General features: G+C 44.5%; 1 protein-coding gene across 2 annotated transcripts in view; it reads left to right on the forward strand.

Moving 5' to 3' along the window:
• DHX33 (DEAH-box helicase 33) overlaps window positions 1–16666 on the forward strand; it is a 30286-nt gene extending 13620 nt beyond the window's left edge. Inside the window, exons 5-13 of one of the 2 annotated variants that reach the window (XR_010729494.1) lie at window positions 1791–1976; window positions 2715–2826; window positions 4918–5077; window positions 5217–5305; window positions 7294–7421; window positions 7789–7992; window positions 9953–10039; window positions 14295–14700; window positions 14896–16666. Coding sequence is in view for 1 of the 2 variants with exons in the window: in XM_066262836.1 (XP_066118933.1) it covers window positions 1791–1976; window positions 2715–2826; window positions 4918–5077; window positions 5217–5305; window positions 7294–7421; window positions 7789–7992; window positions 9953–10039; window positions 14295–14603 (1275 nt within the window). In the remaining variant the exon portion in view is untranslated. Of the gene's footprint in view, window positions 1–1790; window positions 1977–2714; window positions 2827–4917; window positions 5078–5216; window positions 5306–7293; window positions 7422–7788; window positions 7993–9952; window positions 10040–14294 lie in introns of both variants that reach the window. The other variant, XM_066262836.1, reaches the window with a different exon arrangement.
• The last annotated feature ends 1716 nt before the right edge of the window (window positions 16667–18382 follow it).

Genomic DNA, 18382 nt, shown 5'->3' on the forward strand with positions numbered 1-18382 from the left:
CCAGGGCCCAGAGTTTTTTATGCTCCTTCTCTGCTCAGTATAGGTTACTGTCCTGGGCCTCTTGTAGCTGTCGTCCTGGCTCTTTCCTTTGTCATCTTCCTATGTTGAATCTCATTATAGCATCCTGTGTCTTCCCAGCCTCCTGACTGTATTGGGTAGAGGAGGGGACTAGGGGAGTTTAACCACACTGGACTCAGACTTTGAGCCAGTCCCTGGGTTTTCACCCTCCTACAACCCGCCTCTGCAGTGCACTCAAGTTCTGAGCCTTTCTGGCTTCTCCAGGAAAATTTGGGACATCTCTTGTCACTTATTCCTTTTAGTAAGCATCTGGACTGGAATTTCCTCCGCCCATCCAAGTCATTCACTGCCCCCCCCCATCTTTTCTATCTTTCAAAAATGGGTTGAAACTTTTTTTTTATTTTCCTTCTTTAAGTGAGAGAAGGGGAGAGAAAGAGAGACAGATTCCTGCATGCACCCTACCTGGGATCTACCTAGCCACCTCCATCTGGGGCTGATGCTCACAAGTGAGCTATTTTTACTGCCTGAAGCAGAGGCTCCACGGAGCCATCCTCAGTGCCCAGGCCAGTGTGCTTGAATGAATCGAGCCATTACTACAGGAGGGGAAGAGAGGAAGAGGGAGAAGGGATAGGGGGAGGGGTGGAGAAGCAGACGGTTGCTTCTCCTGTGTGCCCTGACAAGGAATTGAAACCGGGACATCCATACACTGGGCCTGTGCTCTACGACTGAGCCAACCTTCCAGGGCTGGATCGAAACTTCTAATCCATTCTCTTTTCTCACTGTCTCTGTCTTTCTGGGCTTATACATTTACTGTCATCTTCATAGTGTTTGGAGAAGAAGATCAGTCTACCTTCTTCTCCAAAGTTTAACTTCCAAAAGCCAACTTGAGGTATGATGACTTTGTTGCATTTTGGTTACATGGTGGCTTTGATAAGTCTTCCCATTGGTGATGTTTTGACTGATTTTCTCTTGTCTGTGTATACCTCTGAACATTTGTCCTCTTAATACTGAACTAAAACATGTACACACACATAAATATATGTGTACATATTTACATATGTACATATGCTCACATATTATTTAATTTTTTTGTGTGTGTGACAGAGACAGAGATAAGGACAGACAGGAAGGGAGAGAGATGAGAAGCATCAGTTCTTTTTTTTTTTTTTTTTTTTTTATTCATTTTAGAGAGGAGAGAGAGGGGGAGAGAGAGACAGAGAAAGAGGAGAGAGACAGGGGGGAGGAGCTGGAAGCATCAACTCCCATATGTGCCTTGACCAGGCAAGCCCAGAGTTTCGAACTGGCGACCTCAGCATTTCCAGGTCGACGCTTTATCCACTGCGCCACCACAGGTCAGGCGAAGCATCAGTTCTTTGTTATGGTACTTTAGTTGTTCATTGATTGCTTTCTCATATGTGCCTTGACCGGGGGGCTATAGCGGACCATGTGACACCGCGCTCAAGCCAGCGACCTTGGGCTCAGGCTGGTGAGCCTTGCTCAAACCAGATGAGACCGCGCTCAAGCTGGCGACCTCGGGGTTTCAAACCTGGGTCCTCCGCGTCCCAGTCTGATGCTTTATCCACTGTGCCACCACCTAGTCAGGCTAACATTTTTTTCAATTATTTGTCATTAATTACTTTACAGATATATCTGACCAGACTTCAAAGAAAGATCAGATGAATGAGTATGTCATTAACACTTGGATGTTCTTCTGTTTGCAAGGTGAGGTGCTTCTGTTAACGCCTAGAAATTCCTATTTAAATTTTTTATAGGAAGCCCCTTCTTCCCAGGACATCCTGGTGTTCCTCACTGGTCAGGAAGAAATTGAAGCCATGAGCAAGACCTGCCGAGACATTGCAAAGCACCTCCCAGATGGCTGTCCCTCCATGCTGGTCCTTCCTCTGTATGCCTCCCTGCCCTACGCCCAGCAGCTCCGTGTCTTCCATGGTGCCTCAAAGGTGAGTACACCCCCTTCTATCCGTCTAGTCCCATTCCTGGTTATGCTGATGAACCACCAGTGGGGCCTGTAGGTATGCCTGTCTGCAGACTCCAGAGAAAGTATATGGGATGGGATGCTCAGGCAGCAGATACTATAGGTGAAAGGCTGTGGGAATACAGGCGTAGCTATGGATGTAACTCTGTCATGGTAAGAACAGGGAAACAGTTGTCGGGGTCAGGGAGAGTGCAAAGGCAAAAGCTGAAAGGTAAATGAGTGACTCTTCTAAGGTCCAATATAACAAGCCGCATTTGTCCATAATAGCATTTATAGGGTGCCCATGCTGTGTCAGGCATTGTGCTGACATTTTGCATATACTGCCTCATCCTCTCGAGACCTAGCAAGGTATGTTATAATCCCATTTTGTAAACACTGAGGCCCAGAGAGGTCAAGTAATAGTTGCTCAAGGGGCACACAGTAAGTAACTGGCAGCACTCGGCTCCAACCCATATCTACCTGCTTCTGGATCTTGTGCCTGTTCCGCTGCATCTCATCACCTCAAAATAAGCTCTTAAGACTGGAACATCCCCTCTCTCCCACTCAGTTTAATGACCCACCATCAATACAAATAACTGTCATTAATAAGAGTCATCTTTCTTGATTATGAGTGAATTATGGAAATTAGTGGTGAGAAATATGTTTTAAAACTTCTGAATCATATATGTGTCATATGGCTTTTTGGTTTTCTTCCTCCTTTTAGGGCTGTCGCAAAGTGATCATTTCAACCAACATCGCCGAAACCTCCATAACCATTACAGGAGTAAAATATGTAGTTGACACGGGCATGGTTAAAGCAAAGAAGTATAACCCTGGTGAGAATTTGTAGCTCCTGAATGTCTCTTTTATGTATAGTGAGCAATCATTGAGTTTCCTGGAGCCCTAGTTTCTCCCAAATGAGCATTTCATGTTTGTAACTAACAGATTTGGGTTGCGAGCCCCAAAAGTGCGACAGCCCAGCAGCAGGTCCGGAAGGGAGACCTGCAGCAGGTGCGTGAGGCTGAGGGGGCAGGAAGAGAAGGCGAGCTCTCACAGCCGTGGGAACAGAGAGGCTCAGGAACCTGGCAGAGGGTCTGAAGCCCTGTCAGAAGTTGGGTGAGAATGATGGCACTAGGGCCAGAGACAGCCTGATCCCACATCAGAGGTTCTCATCAGAAGTAGTATTTGCCCTGGTGGGATAGCTCAATTGGTTAGTGTGTTCTCCTGATAGGCAGAGGTTGTGGGTTCAATCCCTGTTTTGGGCACATACAGGAACAGGTCAATATTTCTGTCTTTCTCTAATATCAGTAAATTAAAAGAAAAAAAAATTTGCCTGTGGTGGCGCAGTGGATAAAGCATCGGCCTGGAATGCTGAAGTCTCTGGTTCAAAACCCTGGGCTTGCCCAGTCAAGGCACATACGGGAAGCAACTACTATGAGTTTATGCTTCTCACTTCTCCCCCCTCTTTCTCTCTCTCTCTTTCTCTAAAAAAATTTAAATCAAATTTTTAAAAAAATTATCTTTTTTTTTTGACAGAGACAGAGAGTCAGAGAGAGGAACAGACAGGAAGGGAGAAAGATGAGACACATCAGTTCTTTTTTGTTACACTTTAGTTGTTCACTGATTGCCTTCTCATAAGTGCCTTGACCAGGGGGCTACAGCAGAACACGTGACCCCTTGCTCAAGCCAGTGACCTTTGGGCTCACACCAGCAATCCCATGCACAAGGCGGTGAGCCCACGCTCAAGACGGCGACCTCGACCTCAGGATTTCGAACCTGAGTCCTCTGCGTCCCAGTCCAATGCTCTGTTTACTGTGCCACAGCCAGGTCAGGCTAAGAAGAAAAAAGATTATCTCTAAAAATAAAATAAAAAACAAGAATATTTGAGCACAGCTGGGTGGAGCTCCAGGTTTCCCAGGATTCCCTAGGCTGGAGGAGGCACTAGCCATTTCCTGAGAATGTTCCAGGGGAAGCTTGCTTTAGTCATTTTTTTTTTTTTTGATGTCAACATCGAAGACCGCTTTAGTCATTTTTCATGTGTGTGTTGTACCTTGCTTTATTCTAAAAGAGGCTTTGAGGCAGCTGAAATTCGCACTCTCAAATGTTTAACTGAAATGCACTGTTAAGCTGCTGACTTTCACTTGTGTATCTCTTAGAGGTTACGTGTGAAAGGGCTGAGTTCTCCAGTGCCTGGCAAAGAGTACACTTTATCAGGGAAATCCGTCTCTGCCCTGGCCAGGTAGCTCAGCTGGTTAGAGCGTCGTCCTGGAGTAGAAAGGTTGCTGGTTTGATCCCTCATCCGGACACGTACAGGAACAGATTGATGTTCCTGTCATGCACTCACATGTGCTCTCTCTCTCTCTCTCTCTCCCTCCTCCCCTTCTCCTCCTTCCCTTCCTGTCTCTCAAAAATAAATAAGTAATTTTAAGAAAAGAAAGTCTGTCTTATTTGCTCCTGGGAGTAACAACAGCACATTGTCTCTCTTTCATAATAGAGGTGGGAGGCAGGATACAGTGTACAGGGACTGGAGGCTTTTCATTTCTAAGTTAATGTTTGCTAGGATGACAACCATCCCAACTTGCCAGCAGCTGTCCTTGTTTTATCCCTGAAAGTCCCAAGACCTTGGCCAAGTGTGGTGGTTGTCACCCTATGATCGAAGCCAGATCCCTGAAATTTATTCTGGTGCCCTGCTACAAACGTGAAATTTTCCTGATGTTTTAATAGATTTCACTCAGTATCTACTACAAGGCCTCGCTTCACTGCAGAACCGTCTGCCTTTGTGCTTTCTGATTGAGCCTTGAGTTTTGCTAGACTCATGTATTGCGGAAAGGATCACAGGTGTTCTAAGGAATGCTTTTTGTCTACGCTATAGAAACAGTTTGTTTATGTGATGAGCAGAGTGCTAATGTGGGCCATTTTCTCTCCAGACAGTGGCCTAGAAGTATTAGCTGTGCAGCGGGTGTCAAAGACCCAGGCCTGGCAACGCACAGGACGTGCTGGCAGAGAGGACAGTGGCATCTGTTACCGGCTCTACACAGAGGATGAGTTTGAGAAGTTTGAGAAGATGACTGTGCCAGAGATCCAAAGGTGGGCCCAAGGTGCCTTCCCTGCTTGCTCAGGTCTCCCGAGAGCTGCAGTTCTCACTGACACCCGTCAGTGGATGGTTCTGACTCCCTGGCTGGAGGATCGGGGAGAGTAAGCAGCGCACATCTCTCACTCTTCGTAGATGTAACCTCGCAAGCGTGATGCTGCAGCTGCTAGCAATGAGAGTCCCTAGCGTGCTCACCTTTGACTTCATGTCCAAACCATCTCCAGGTAAGTGCAATCTTCATTAGAGTGGAAGGTGTACAAGTCAACAAACAGCAAATGGACTAAAAAAAAAAGGTATTTTGGAGGTCTCCTTTTGTTTATTCTGGTGGAGAATAGCATTAGCTCTCAGAGAAGTGTCTCAGAATCATGAGAGGATAGCTTCAGTGCCATTAGCACCGTCCCAGTGCAGAGGCAGTGGCTCCATATAGGGACTCACAGTTGGTTTCTTGACCACGGGAACCAGTCGAGGGGTCCATGGGTTGGAAGTAGTCGGGTCCATGGGTTATGCAGAAACCTAATGAAATTGTACTACTGCCAGCAACAGGACCAAAAAGATTAAGTTTCTTTGCATTTAACCAGTTCCTGCCCTTCACTGATCTCTCCATTGAGGAAGAAGTGAAATGGGGATTTTCCTAGTGATGGTAGCTTTAGCACTTGACATGTCTTCAGTACATGATTTTCCTTCCCTTTTTGCCTCTCTTTATTAGTGAAGAAATGCTTTTTTTTAAAGAAAAATTGATGAGTATGCAAGGGTTTCACCTGTTCTTAGTGTCCCGTCCCTAATGCAACCACTGCGACCATTTTCTAGTCTTCTAGAGAAAATCGATGTATATGCAAGTATATATAGTCTCTTTTTTTTTTTTAATTTTTTATTTTATTTTATTCATTTTAGAGAGGAGAGAGAAAGGGAGAGAGAGAGGAGAGAGAGACAGGGGGGAGGAGCTGGAAACATCAACTCCCATATGTGCCTTGACCAGGCAAGCCCAGGGTTTCGAACCAGCGACCTCAGCATTTCCAGGTCGACGCTTTATCCACTGCGCCACCATAGGTCAGGCCTATGTAGTCTCTTTTACAACACAAATAGTAATGTGTATTGTGCACTATTCTATACATTTTTTCCAGTTTAATTGAGATGTAATTGACATACATCACTGTGTAAGTTTAAGGTGAACAGCATAATAATTTGCCTTACACAAATTATGAAATGAGTACCACTTATAAGTGTAGTTAGCATCCATTATCTCACGTAGATACAATAAAAAAAGAAAGGAAAGAAAAAAATTGTGATTTTTTTTTCCCATTGCTAAATTCCTACACACAAAGGAAGAGCTTATATGTAGAAGGTAGGAGGAGGTAAGACCAGCCCTGCGTGCCCCCAACCGGAAGCCCCGGGACCTACCCTGTCACACTCACTTCCTTCCCACTCTCTCCCACATTGTTTGTCCTTCCCTTGCTTTCCTATAATGATTTATTCTAGGGGTGTGTATCCCTAAACAATGTGTTGGTTTCATCTACGTGTTTCTGTGTCAATTCTTCCGTAACCTTCCCTTTTCATTCATTATGCTTTGGAAGGTTTATTTGTGTTGATGCGTTTTCACCACCCAATGCTATTCCATTCTATGAATTAAGCAAAATGCTCTTAGCCATTCTCCTATTGACTGAGACACCTGTGCATTGTTTTTTGCACCTGATATATCATATTTTACAGATCATTTCTTCCCAGTGTATCTATTTATTATGTTTTAGGAGTGCTTTTTTGTTCTTTAATAGGTAATGCATTTACATGGTTCAGAATTCAAAAAGTATAAAAGAGTGATTAGTAAATAGTGACCTTCTCACCAGGGGCCCCGATGTATCTATTGTTTTGTGTGTGAGCCTCTGGGAATACAGGTCCCTGTACATTGTATGAGCCTCTCTGTAGGAAGATTTCTTTTTATTTCTTTTTTAAATTTTTAATTTTTTTCTTTGTGGGTGAAATCCTTAAATATAACATTGCTGGGTTTAAAATTCTTATACATATTGCCAGATTACAGACCATCCTCTAAAAAGGAAAGTGAACTGAAGACAGCGATGTCATGAAGAGCTGAGAGTGTGTCCAGGGCCAGTGGTGGTTGTGCTCTTTGCTGCGGTTCGGTCAGTTGTAGAGTTACCAGAGGCTAGCTGCAGCTTCTTTTTTGGAATTTTGGCTCCTTATTATGTCTCCTTTTCTTTAGATCACATTCAGGCGGCCATTGCCCAACTGGACCTGTTAGGTGCTCTTGAACACAGGGATGACCAGCTTACCCTGACTCCGATCGGAAGAAAGATGGCGGCATTTCCTTTAGAACCCAAATTTGCCAAAGTAAATGATACCCTCTCTTCAGTCCCCTTTCTGTACATTACAGGTTAGCCATCCCAAAGTAGACTTTTCAATCCAGTGCTTCTAGATTAATCTCCACTTTTTTCCTCAGTAATTACCCACTTCTACTTTGTGTCTTACACTGATTTCTTTTCTGTGTGGGGTAGGAACTCGTATACAAGTCACGAGCTCTGCCCACAAGGAATTGGAATCCTGTGGGGAAGGCAGTCGTTATTTTTGTAGTCATGGTTTTAGAGACACCTTCCCTTTAACACTTTAGCAGGGAACCTATGCAAGCAATATACAGAAGTACTGTCTTCAGAAGCTAGGAAGAATTTTCACTAATATAGTTTTTAATTTTGATTTGCAGACCATCCTCCTGTCCCCCAAATTCCACTGTACAGAGGAGATACTGACTATTGTCTCCCTGCTGTCTGTGGACAGTGTTCTCCACAACCCTCCCTCCCGGCGGGATGAGGTGCAGAGTGTCCGGAAGAAGTTCATCTCCAGCGAAGGTGATCACATTACCCTGCTGAATATCTACCGGACCTTCAAAAACTTGGGCGGTAATAAGGTGAGCCTTGTCTCGTTCCTTTTCTCAAATTACCTTCTCTGTGGGCATGTGGGCCCTCCCTTTCTGCCTGAGTCATCTAAAGAGACACAAAAAGAATGTCACGTGTCATTTCAGATACATTTGCGTACAGGGACAGTACCAGGGAAGAAATGTGATTCCTGCCTTTTGCTCTGTTTGTGTCTAACTCATACTTAATGTGGGCAGTTCAGCATTTGGTGACCAGTTTCTTAGCTACAAAAGGGGTTTTTTTCCCCCACCTGCCCTTAACTTCCTTCATAGTAGCCTTTGCTTGTATGATATTTCAGTTCTTTGAACCAAGATGGAAAATGGCAACATATTGTTTCATTAACTTTGTCTGCATTTTAATGCAGTCAGTTCTTTTTTCATTGATTTGAGAGTGATAGAGAAGAAGGGAGAGAAAGGGAGTGAAGCTTCAACTTGTTCCATTTAGTTGTGCACTCATTGGTTATTTCTCATATGTGCCTTGACTGGGGATCAAACCTGTGACCTCAGCACGTCAGGACAATGCTCTATCCACTGAGTCAGGGCTAATGCAATCAATTCTTTAAAAAAAAAAGAACGCTATCCACTTTTAGCAGTTGTGAACATTTTGCTCTATTTCTCTAAATTTATTTTATTTTATTTTTATTTTTTCTTTTTGTATTTTTCTGAAGCTGGAAACAGGGAGAGACAGTCAGACAGACTCCCGCATGCGCCCGACGGGGATCCACCCGGCACGCCCACCAGGGGGCGACGCTCTGCCCACCAGGGGGTGATGCTCTGCCCCTCCGGGGTGTCGCTCTGCCGTGACCAGAGCCACTCTAGCGCCTGGGGCAGAAGCCAAGGAGCCATCCCCAGCGCTTGGACCATCTTTGCTCCAGTGGAGCCTCGCTGCGGGAGGGGAAGAGAGAGACAGAGAGGAAGGAGAGGGGGAGGGGTGGAGAAGCAGATGGGCGCTTCTCCTGTGTGCCCTGGCCGGGAATTGAACCCGGGACTCCCGCACGCCAGGCCGACGCTCTACCACTGAGCCAACTGGCCAGGGCCTCTAAATTTATTTTTAAGGACATAAAATGCTCTAGGTTTTACGCAGCAAAAACCTGCACTGCTCCTATGCTAGTTTTTTCTCTGTGTAACCACTGTCCTGAAGTTGGAGTGTGTTCCCATGGTGACAGCATGCTTTCACTTCATATTTCTTTCCCTACCATTCATTATGCAGCTTGTTTCCACTTCCAGCACAGCAGTGAACATTTCTGCAGGTCTCCTTGTGCACAAGGGGGCGCACTTCTCCGGGTCGACACAGCAGGGGGCCTGCTGGCTGAGGGCAGCTGCATCCAGCTTTGCCAGGCGAGCATGTGGCTCCCAGAGTTCTCAGCACCTCTTTCTACTCCCCATATTGCATAAGATTTTCTATTTCCACCATCATCTCCATTGAAATGACTCTAATTTTTGTCAAGTTGAAGGATGTGAAATGGTATCACAGCTGTTTAAACTACTTTGCCTTGCTTCCTCAAGAGACTGAGAATCCTAATATAAGCTTATTGGTTGCTGGTCATTTCTAGTAAATCTTCTTTGAGTTGTCTGTTCATAGCCTTTGTCCATTTTCTACTGTATTGTTGGTCTTTTTCTTACTAATTTATAGGAGGGCTGGTTTTTTTAATATGTTCTGGAGGTACTTACCTTTCTTTACTGGGTGTAGTGATAAAACATCTCAGCTCTTTTTATGGTGACTTGACTAGGTAATTTTTAGTTTCACTTTAGTGTAAATTATTAATATTTTTCCTATGGTTTATGCTTTTTGGTATAAAGATATTTTCCTATATTTTTGGCAGCTGAAGTTTCCCCCTAAATTCAACTCTGTTATAAAGAAATATACTATATTTTATATATATAATATGTAATATATAAAAAATGTATTATTTTCACTAGGGAGGATTGTAGTTTCTCTTTTTCTTCTAATCAGGATTGGTGCAGAGAGAATTTTGTCAACAGCAAGAACATGATGCTTGTAGCTGAAGTCAGAGCACAGCTGCGGGATATCTGCTTAAAGGTATTCTCTCTTCTCAGTTGTTCTTTGGGGGGCTGCATCTTCACTTTTTTCTAGGTGAAATTTTTTTAAGCCAATTTTATTTATTTATTTATTTTTAACAGAGACAGAGAGACAGTCAGAGATAGGGACAGATAGACAGGAACAGATAGAGATGAGAAGCATCAACCACCGGTTTTTCGTTGCAACACCTTAGTTGTTCATTGATTGCTTTCTCATATGTGCCTTGACCCTGGGCCTTCAGCAGACCGAGTAACCCCTTGCTCAAGCCAGTGACCTTGGGTCTAAGCTGATGAGCTTTGCTCAAACTGGCGACCTCAGGGTCTCGAACCTGGGTCTTCTGCATCCCAGTCCGACGCTCTATCCACTGTGCCACCGCCTGGTCAGGCAGGTGAAATTTTTTAATTGCTTATAGCAGTTGTAGAAAAATTAAGGAAGAAAGTAAAAATTACCCACAATTCCACCTCTCACCATTTTGGTCTGTTTCCTTATAATCCTGCTTTATTTATTTATTTACTTTTAGAGAGAGAAGAAAGGGGAGGGGGAAAGAGAGAGAGACATCGATTTGTTGTTCCACTTATTTATGCCTTCATTGATTTATTCTTTTCTGTGCCCTAACCTGGGATCAAACCCACAATCTTGGGGTACTAGGACAATGCTCTAACCAACAGAGTCCTGCTTTTAAGTGTTTTTAGATACTAAGTTACATTGTATGTATAATTTATATTCAGTTTCTGTAAACTTTAAAAGTGTTTTCTAAACGTTATTAGAATTCATCCTAAGAGTTTTTTTATTAGGAATATCAATTTTTTTTCAGATTATATAAGTACTACATAATGGTTACAAATTGATTACAGTGCAGAAAATAATTGATATATAATGTAGAAAGTTTCAAAATCTCTCATAATTTGCCACTCCAAAGATTAAACTTCCATTAACAGTCTGGTGTAGATCCTTTTAGATTGTTTGCGTGTGTGTGTTTTGAATACTTTATGTGTTTGTGCTTTTTTTTTTTTACTTATTGATTTTAGGGAGCGAGGAAAGGAGAGAGATTTGTTGTTCTATTTATTTATGCATTCATTGGTTGATTCTTGTTTGTGCCTAACTGGTGGTCAAACCCACAATCTTGGCATATCAGGATGACACTCTAACCAACTGACCTACCAGTAAGAAAGAATTGGGCTGTCTTTCAATGTCTATATGTGTCTGTCTCATTCTTTTTAGTGACCTCAAAGCATTTCATTGTATCCACTACATTTTACTGAACCAAGTTCCCAGTGGTGGCTGTTTAGTTATGTCACAATGACTGTCCTTCTACATATGCTTGTGTCTGATGCACACTGAATGATGACTTCATGGACAGTGAATTTCGGTCTTGATAGTTAGTCAAATCGTCTACCAGAAAGTTTTCTGTTAGCTTATATTCCCTCTTAGAGTACATGATGTTTTACAGTCCTGTATGTATTTAATGATTGTGTGACACTCCACATTTTACCTCAGAGGTGGGGAGAAGTTTATATCAACATCTCCTGTTGTTGAGCAGGGACGTGCCCACTTTTTGTGATCATAAACAAATCAGTGGTGAGTGTCTGTGTCAGGCTCCTTCTGAGATAGCCCTTCAGTGCAGACCACCTGCACGTTCCTAGGGGAGTTGTTGCCCCTGTCCAGCCTGTGTCGATGTCAGCGGCCTAGTAACACTAAAGCTGTTTCTCTTCATAGTAGCCTGTTGTGTTCTGAATTTTACACACTTTTCCGAACTCCTCTTGTTCTTGAACAGTTTTCATGCCAGACCATCTCAGTGTCGTGAGTTTTCTCAGTTTATTAATGACAGTAGAAACGGTGCTTCTCTGTTAGTTTTACCTGAAGAAGCTGCAGTGGCTGACCGTACTGGTCTTAGATGCCAGATACTGGTCAGGTTCCTGCTGTTTATAGGTCTACCTGAGACCAAAGATCTTCGCAACAATCTCAAGGGGCAGTCTGACATATATACACATATGACTCATGTGAGGAGCCAACAATATTATAATAATTATAAAAATTATTTATGAAATACTTATTAAGATACCATTCTAAATATTTTCATGTGATTGATTTGGAATCCTCACTTTACCCCTCTGAGGTTGATTCTGTCATTATTCTCACTTCCCCATGATGAAACTAGAGCCTAGCAAAGGAAGGTAACTAATTCGCCCCAAATCACATAACCAGTGAGTGGTAGAGCTGGCAGCCTAGAGGGAGGGACCACCATTAGCTGTGGGACTCTGGGTTTCCTGGAGGTGGTGATGCTGAGCTACACCCAGCAAATGAGAAGATAGTGTCTTCATCAGGCCAGGACCTGATTGCAAATAACAAAACACCTTGATCTATCTTAAAGGGGAAAAGGGGGGATAAAGAGGTTTCTCAGGGAACCTATGGGCAAGAAATAGTCCAGCTTCACAGGGCTGGAATGAGGAACCAGAAAAGGCCGTGAGGAGCAAGGGCAGCTTTCTGTGGGCCTGTTGGCCTTCTGTTTGTGTTGGCCTTCTTGGCTGCTCTCTGCATGTGTTTCAAGGTACCGTATTTCCTCATGTATAAGATGCACTTTAATTTTGGGGCCCGAAATTTGAATAAAAATTTATTACATGAAGTTATTGGACTCAAGTTTTAGTCATCATAAAATTCATACAACTGCTTATCACTGTCAGAACTCCCATCCATTAGCTTGTCCTCATCTGTGTCTGATAACGAATCACTGTCTTCAATAATGAGCGCAAAAACAAGCAGGAAATGCAATTTAAAAAAACTACAACCACTGTATAAAATGTACCCAGTTTTTAGACTCCACAAGTTTTTTTGGGGAAAAACAGTGTGTCTTATACATAGGGAAAGACGGTACTCACAGCAATTGCTCAGATTTCCTACATCCAACTCCAGGTGCCTGGAGAGAGACCTGGCCAGCGTTGGTTAGGCAAGTATATACGCTGGCTGGTTCAGCTGTGGCCTGGGGTATAAGGTGACCGGACCTGCTCAGTAAGGGTGCAGAGCCAGGAGACTGATGACCGACACTTCTGTGGAGCTGAGGGATGTTCTGTCTCCTCTAGCGCAGTGGTCCCCAATCCCCAGGCTGCAGACCGGTACCGGTCCATGGGCCATTTGGTGGTCCGCAGAGAAAGAATAAATAACTTATATTATTTCTGTTTTATTTATATTTAAGTCTGAACAATATTTTATTTTTAAAAAATGACCAGATTCCCTCTGTTACATCCGTCTAAGACTCACTCTTGACGCTTGTCTCAGTCACGTGATACATTTATCCGTCCCACCCTAAAGGCCGGTCCGTGAAAATATTTTCTGACATTAAACCGGTCCGTGGCACAATAAAGGTTGGGGACCACTGCTCTAGTGCACAATGAAGGCACCCTCGTGAACGAGCCTAGGAAAGAGAAGGCAGTTGATTTTGGAGGACCTCAGGAGGTTTGGGATGGCTCATTCCCACCTTCACAATTAGAAGCTTGCATTGCTTTGCCAGAGACAGTAGAAAGACTGAAGCTTTTCAGTAGGTGAAGAATGGCTAGATTTGTTCTATAGGAAGATTAATTTGATAGCAGTGAGAGATGGATTGGAGTGAGGAGATGATAGTGTAGTCTAGTGTTTTTCCTTTTTTTTTTAATTTTTTAAATTTATTTTTAGAGAGGAGAGAGAGAGAGACAAAGAGGGAGAAAGGGAGAGAAAGAGAGCGAGACAGAGAGAGAGAGAAGGGGAGAGGAGCTGGAAGCATCAACTCCCATATGTGCCTTGACCAGGCAAGCCCAGGGTTTCGAACCAGCAACCTCAGCATTCCCAGGTCGACGCTTTATCCACTGCGCCACCACAGGTCAGGCCAGTCTAGTGTTTTTCAACCACAGGTCCACGGACTGGTCCTCCAGAAATTTCGTGCCGGTCTGTGAAAGAGTTAACCATCCTGATGTTGTATGAAGAGTATAGGCCCAATGATGACCTAGCCTGCCTGTGGTTTGGCACCTTGTGTGACTGTGTCTCTCCTAGTCTTACTGTCCCATGCTGTAGTTTTCCTGTTTCAGTCCACCCTCCTTCAGCTGCACCTCTTCCCCACTCATGCTGATCTCTAAGGCATTTGAGAGAACCACCTCCAAATGACAACATCCACTTTGTTAGGCTTGCAGTGTGGGCTATGTTTTAGACGCAGTTGCTGCAAATACTATGCAGTGCTGAGCAGCATTCATGTTTACCGTCTTTTCCAATTCTCTTCCTCCTGCAATAGATGTCAATGCCAATCATGTCATCCCGAGGAGACATGGAGAATGTCCGCCGCTGCCTGGCTCACAGCCTCTTCATGAGCACTGCTGAGCTCCAGCCAGATGGTACCTACGCCACCACAGACACGCACCAGCCAGTAGCCATCCACCCCTCGTCTGTCCTCTTCCACTGCAAGCCAGCCTGCGTTGTGTACACTGAGCTGCTCCACACCAACAAGTGCTACATGCGGGACCTTTGCGTGGTGGACGCTGAGTGGCTGTATGAGGCCGCCCCAGAATACTTCCGGAGGAAGCTCAGAACTCCCAGAAACTGAGCCACTCCAGGCCGCTGCCAGACTGCCGGGGCCTGAGAGCTGGGACCACAGTCGTCCTTGTAGCTGACTTCCAGCTTGGTGCCTAGAAAGGCGGCAGGTTTTTTTTTTTGTTTGTTTGTTTTTTTTTTTATTCATTATAGAGAGGAGACAGAAAGAGAGAAGGGGGGAGGAGCTGGAAGCATCAACTCCCATATGTGCCTTGACCAGGCAAGCCCAGGGTTTTGAACCGACAACCTCAGTGTTTCCAGGTTGACGCTTTATCCACTGCGCCACCACAGGTCAGGCGTGGCAGGTTTTAATGTAGCAGAACATGCCCGACTTCCTGGAGTTTGCAAGTGTCTTTCTTAAACTCCTAAGTCTGAACCATGTAGACATGTACCTATTATTTATAATTTTGAAATGTCAAATAATGCTTTCAGTTCTTGCTGGGTGACTTTGACTGATGTAGTTAGCTTCTGAGCCTCAGTTTCCTCATATGCCGTTTGGTTGAAGTCATGAGGTTTTGAGAAAATTAAAGGACTGTGCAGGTTACAGTGAACATACAATGAATTGTTGGCTTGATGTCACTGCTTTTTACATAATGTGAATCAAGTACAAGATTCTCTGAGTTCTCGAGACTAAGGGGGACTTAAAAGAAGGGGGCCCACAGAAGGTCACAAAGCTCAGATGTTGTCCTTGGATCTATTTTAATGTCCATCTGTACTATACAAAGTTTTTAAATAGAAAACCTAAGAGATTGATAACTGTGCAAGTTTCAGGAGGGAGGAGCTGTTGTCTCTCACTTCACAGGCTGGCCACCCCTCCCCAGCCGCCTCCTCAGGGTGTGGACTCCCACTGCCTCCAGGCACAGGGCAGAGAGGAGCGCTGCAGGGTCCGAGCGATCTTCGTCCTTAGTCTTCGGTGCTTCTGTGGCAGACATCCTCACCTGTCCTTTCAGGAGATGTGGAAGTATCCTGGGTGAAGGTTGATTTGTATCTTCTGAAGCATATCAAGTATAAACATATCCAGCATACATAGCTGCTACTTTTCTCTGTAACTGGGCCTATAGAGCTGTGTGAGCGTAAGGAATGACTCCATGCTACATTTCAGCCGTTTCTCTTCTGGCGGGGTCCCTGCTCAGAGCCGGGGGGGGTGGAAGGGAGAGACGATAGTCCAGGAGAACGAGACAGCGTTTGCTCATCCCATCCACCACATCTGGTGGTTCTAGTCTAGCTTTGTCTTTTTTTTCTTTTTGGGGGACTTGGGAACAGCCGGGCTTTATTACATCCTAACCCTACCAGTCATCACTCTCTAACCCTTAGTTTCTCCATTTCTTGGAGGGAATTTGAGGTTCTCACAGTCTCTTCCTATTCTCTTTTTTTGAGAAGGGAAAAGACCATCAAAGGTTCTTAGGTATTATCAAAAGCAAATGAATATCTTGTCCTAGAAGCAGGCAAGATTTAGCCTTTTTAATGTACTTGTTCTAAACACATGTGCAATATTTTTGTCATTACTTACAAAGTGAATCGTGCAGTTTATGTAAAAGGGACCAAACTGAGAGACGCTTCAGAGACAGTGGACGGTCTCTTCACTCTGCATCCAGTGAACCCTGCTCCGAGACCAGCCTGCTGGAGCTCCCATTCCGAGTCTCAGCTGCCCATGCCTTGTGTATGTCAAGTCTGGCTCAGGCTTCCCAGCACCAGCTGTGGCCCTGAGAGGCTTTTATCTAGTAGTGTTCAGGGCATGTGTGATTTAATTCTGTTAGATGTTTTTACATTTAAGGCAAGTAGGACTTGACAGATCCTATATACCATCTCTTATTGAATACTAAGACTTAGCTGGTTTTTCCTCAGATTGACTTGTTTTTCCTGTTGCAGACTTTCTGAAGTTTTTCATAAAGTTTTAAAAGTGTAATTTTCTCATTTACTTAATAGAGGCCTAGATGTTTATTTAGCCTGACTTGATAAAACAAATTACTGTATTTTTAATAAAAAATTCACCATGCTGGGCCCTGGCCGGTTGGCTCAGCGGTAGAGCGTCAGCCTGGCGTGCGGGGGACCTGGGTTCGATTCCCGGCCAGGGCACATAGGAGAAGCGCCCATTTGCTTCTCCACCTCCCTGTCCCCTCCTTCCTCTCTGTTTCTCTCTTCCCCTCCCGCAGCCAAGGCTCCATTGGAGCAAAGATGGCCCGGGCGCTGGGGATGGCTCCTTGGCTTCTGCCCCAGGCGCTAGAGTGGCTCTGGTCGCAGCAGAGCGATGCCCCGGAGGGGCAGAGCGTCGCCCCTGGTGGGCGTGCCGGGTGGATCCCGGTCGGGCGCATGCGGGAGTCTGTCTGACTGTCTCTCCCCTTTTCCAGCTTCAGGGAAAAAAAAAAAAAAAAAAAATTCACCATGCTGGTCAAAAATTAGGAGTAGGGTGGTTTATCATGTCCCTCAGAAAAATACTCTCTCTGGGGCAAGTAAACTTAACTAATAATAATTTGTTTCCAACTTAAGTACCTAAAGAGTTCTTTTCTGAGAAGGAATTAAGGGATAAATAGCTTTCAAGTAAATGTAAATAGCTTCTAAGTAGCTTTAATGCTTCTGTACAGAAATACATATGTTGTCACTGTAACACTATGGTAGAGTTTTAATACAGTAGTTTTTTATTGGGCTTTTCAAAAAGTTAATTTTTAACATAGCTGCTCAGGGATTAAGTCAGATTGGAAAACCCATTCTGATTCCACATATTACTATAAAGAAATAAATGGTTATTTATATTGAGCTACAGGGGATAGTACATTTTTTTAAATATATATATTTTTTAATTTTTTTTTTTTTTTAAAGAGGGGAGAGAGAAGGGGGGCAAGGAACGGAGCATAACTCGTAGTTGCTTCTCATATGTGCCCTGACCAGGGAAACCACGGTTTTGAACTGGTGGCCTCAGCATTCCAGGTTGGCGCTTTCTCCACTGCGCCACCACAGGTCAGACAGATTTTACCTTTTTTTTTTTTTTTGTATTTTTCTGAAGCTGGAAACGGGGAGGCAGTCAGACAGACTCCCGCATGCGCCCAACTGGGATCCACCCGGCACACCCAACAGGGGGCGTCGCTCTGTTGCGACCAGAGCCACTCTGGCGCCTGGGGCAGAGGCCATGGAGCCATCCCCAGCGCCCGGGCCATCTTTTGCTCCAATGGAGCCTCTGCTACCGTGGGAGGGGAACAGACAGAGAGGAAGGAGAGGGGGAGGGGTGGAGAAGCAGATGGGCGCCTCTCCTGTATGCCCTGGCCGGGAATCGAACCTGGGACTCCTGCACACCAGGCCGACACTCTACCACTGAGCCAACCGGCCAGGGCCGGGATAGTACATTTTAAACTTAAACTTTCTTAAGTGTTTCCACAATGATGTTGCAATATAGTCTCAGGCTACTCTCTTTCATCTGGTAACTCCACATCTGGGTGAATCACTGGCTCCCATGAGCAACCTCACATCAATAGATGCACTCCAAGCAGACTGCATGCCTCAGGTGTTGTTCTGCTCCTAGTAACTGGAGTGTGGAACATCCAGAGCTACACAGACTTCATTACAGGGAAGGAGCTTTAATGTTCTTTCCAACACCCGGTCCTTGTTAAAAACCCTAACTTACTATTGCATCTCTGCTGGTTGTAAAGAGATGACAGAATGGAGACAAGTTTTTGCTCTGTGGTTAAACTGTTTATGTACTGTGATACATAAATCCATTTAATCCAGTCATCAAGAACTGCTTGGAACCATGGCCTGCCATCTGAGATACCATTCCATGTGTGTATAAGAGCACACCGC

Source organism: Saccopteryx bilineata, chromosome 2 (assembly GCF_036850765.1).
Source record: "Saccopteryx bilineata isolate mSacBil1 chromosome 2, mSacBil1_pri_phased_curated, whole genome shotgun sequence".
NCBI lineage: Eukaryota > Metazoa > Chordata > Mammalia > Chiroptera > Emballonuridae > Saccopteryx > Saccopteryx bilineata.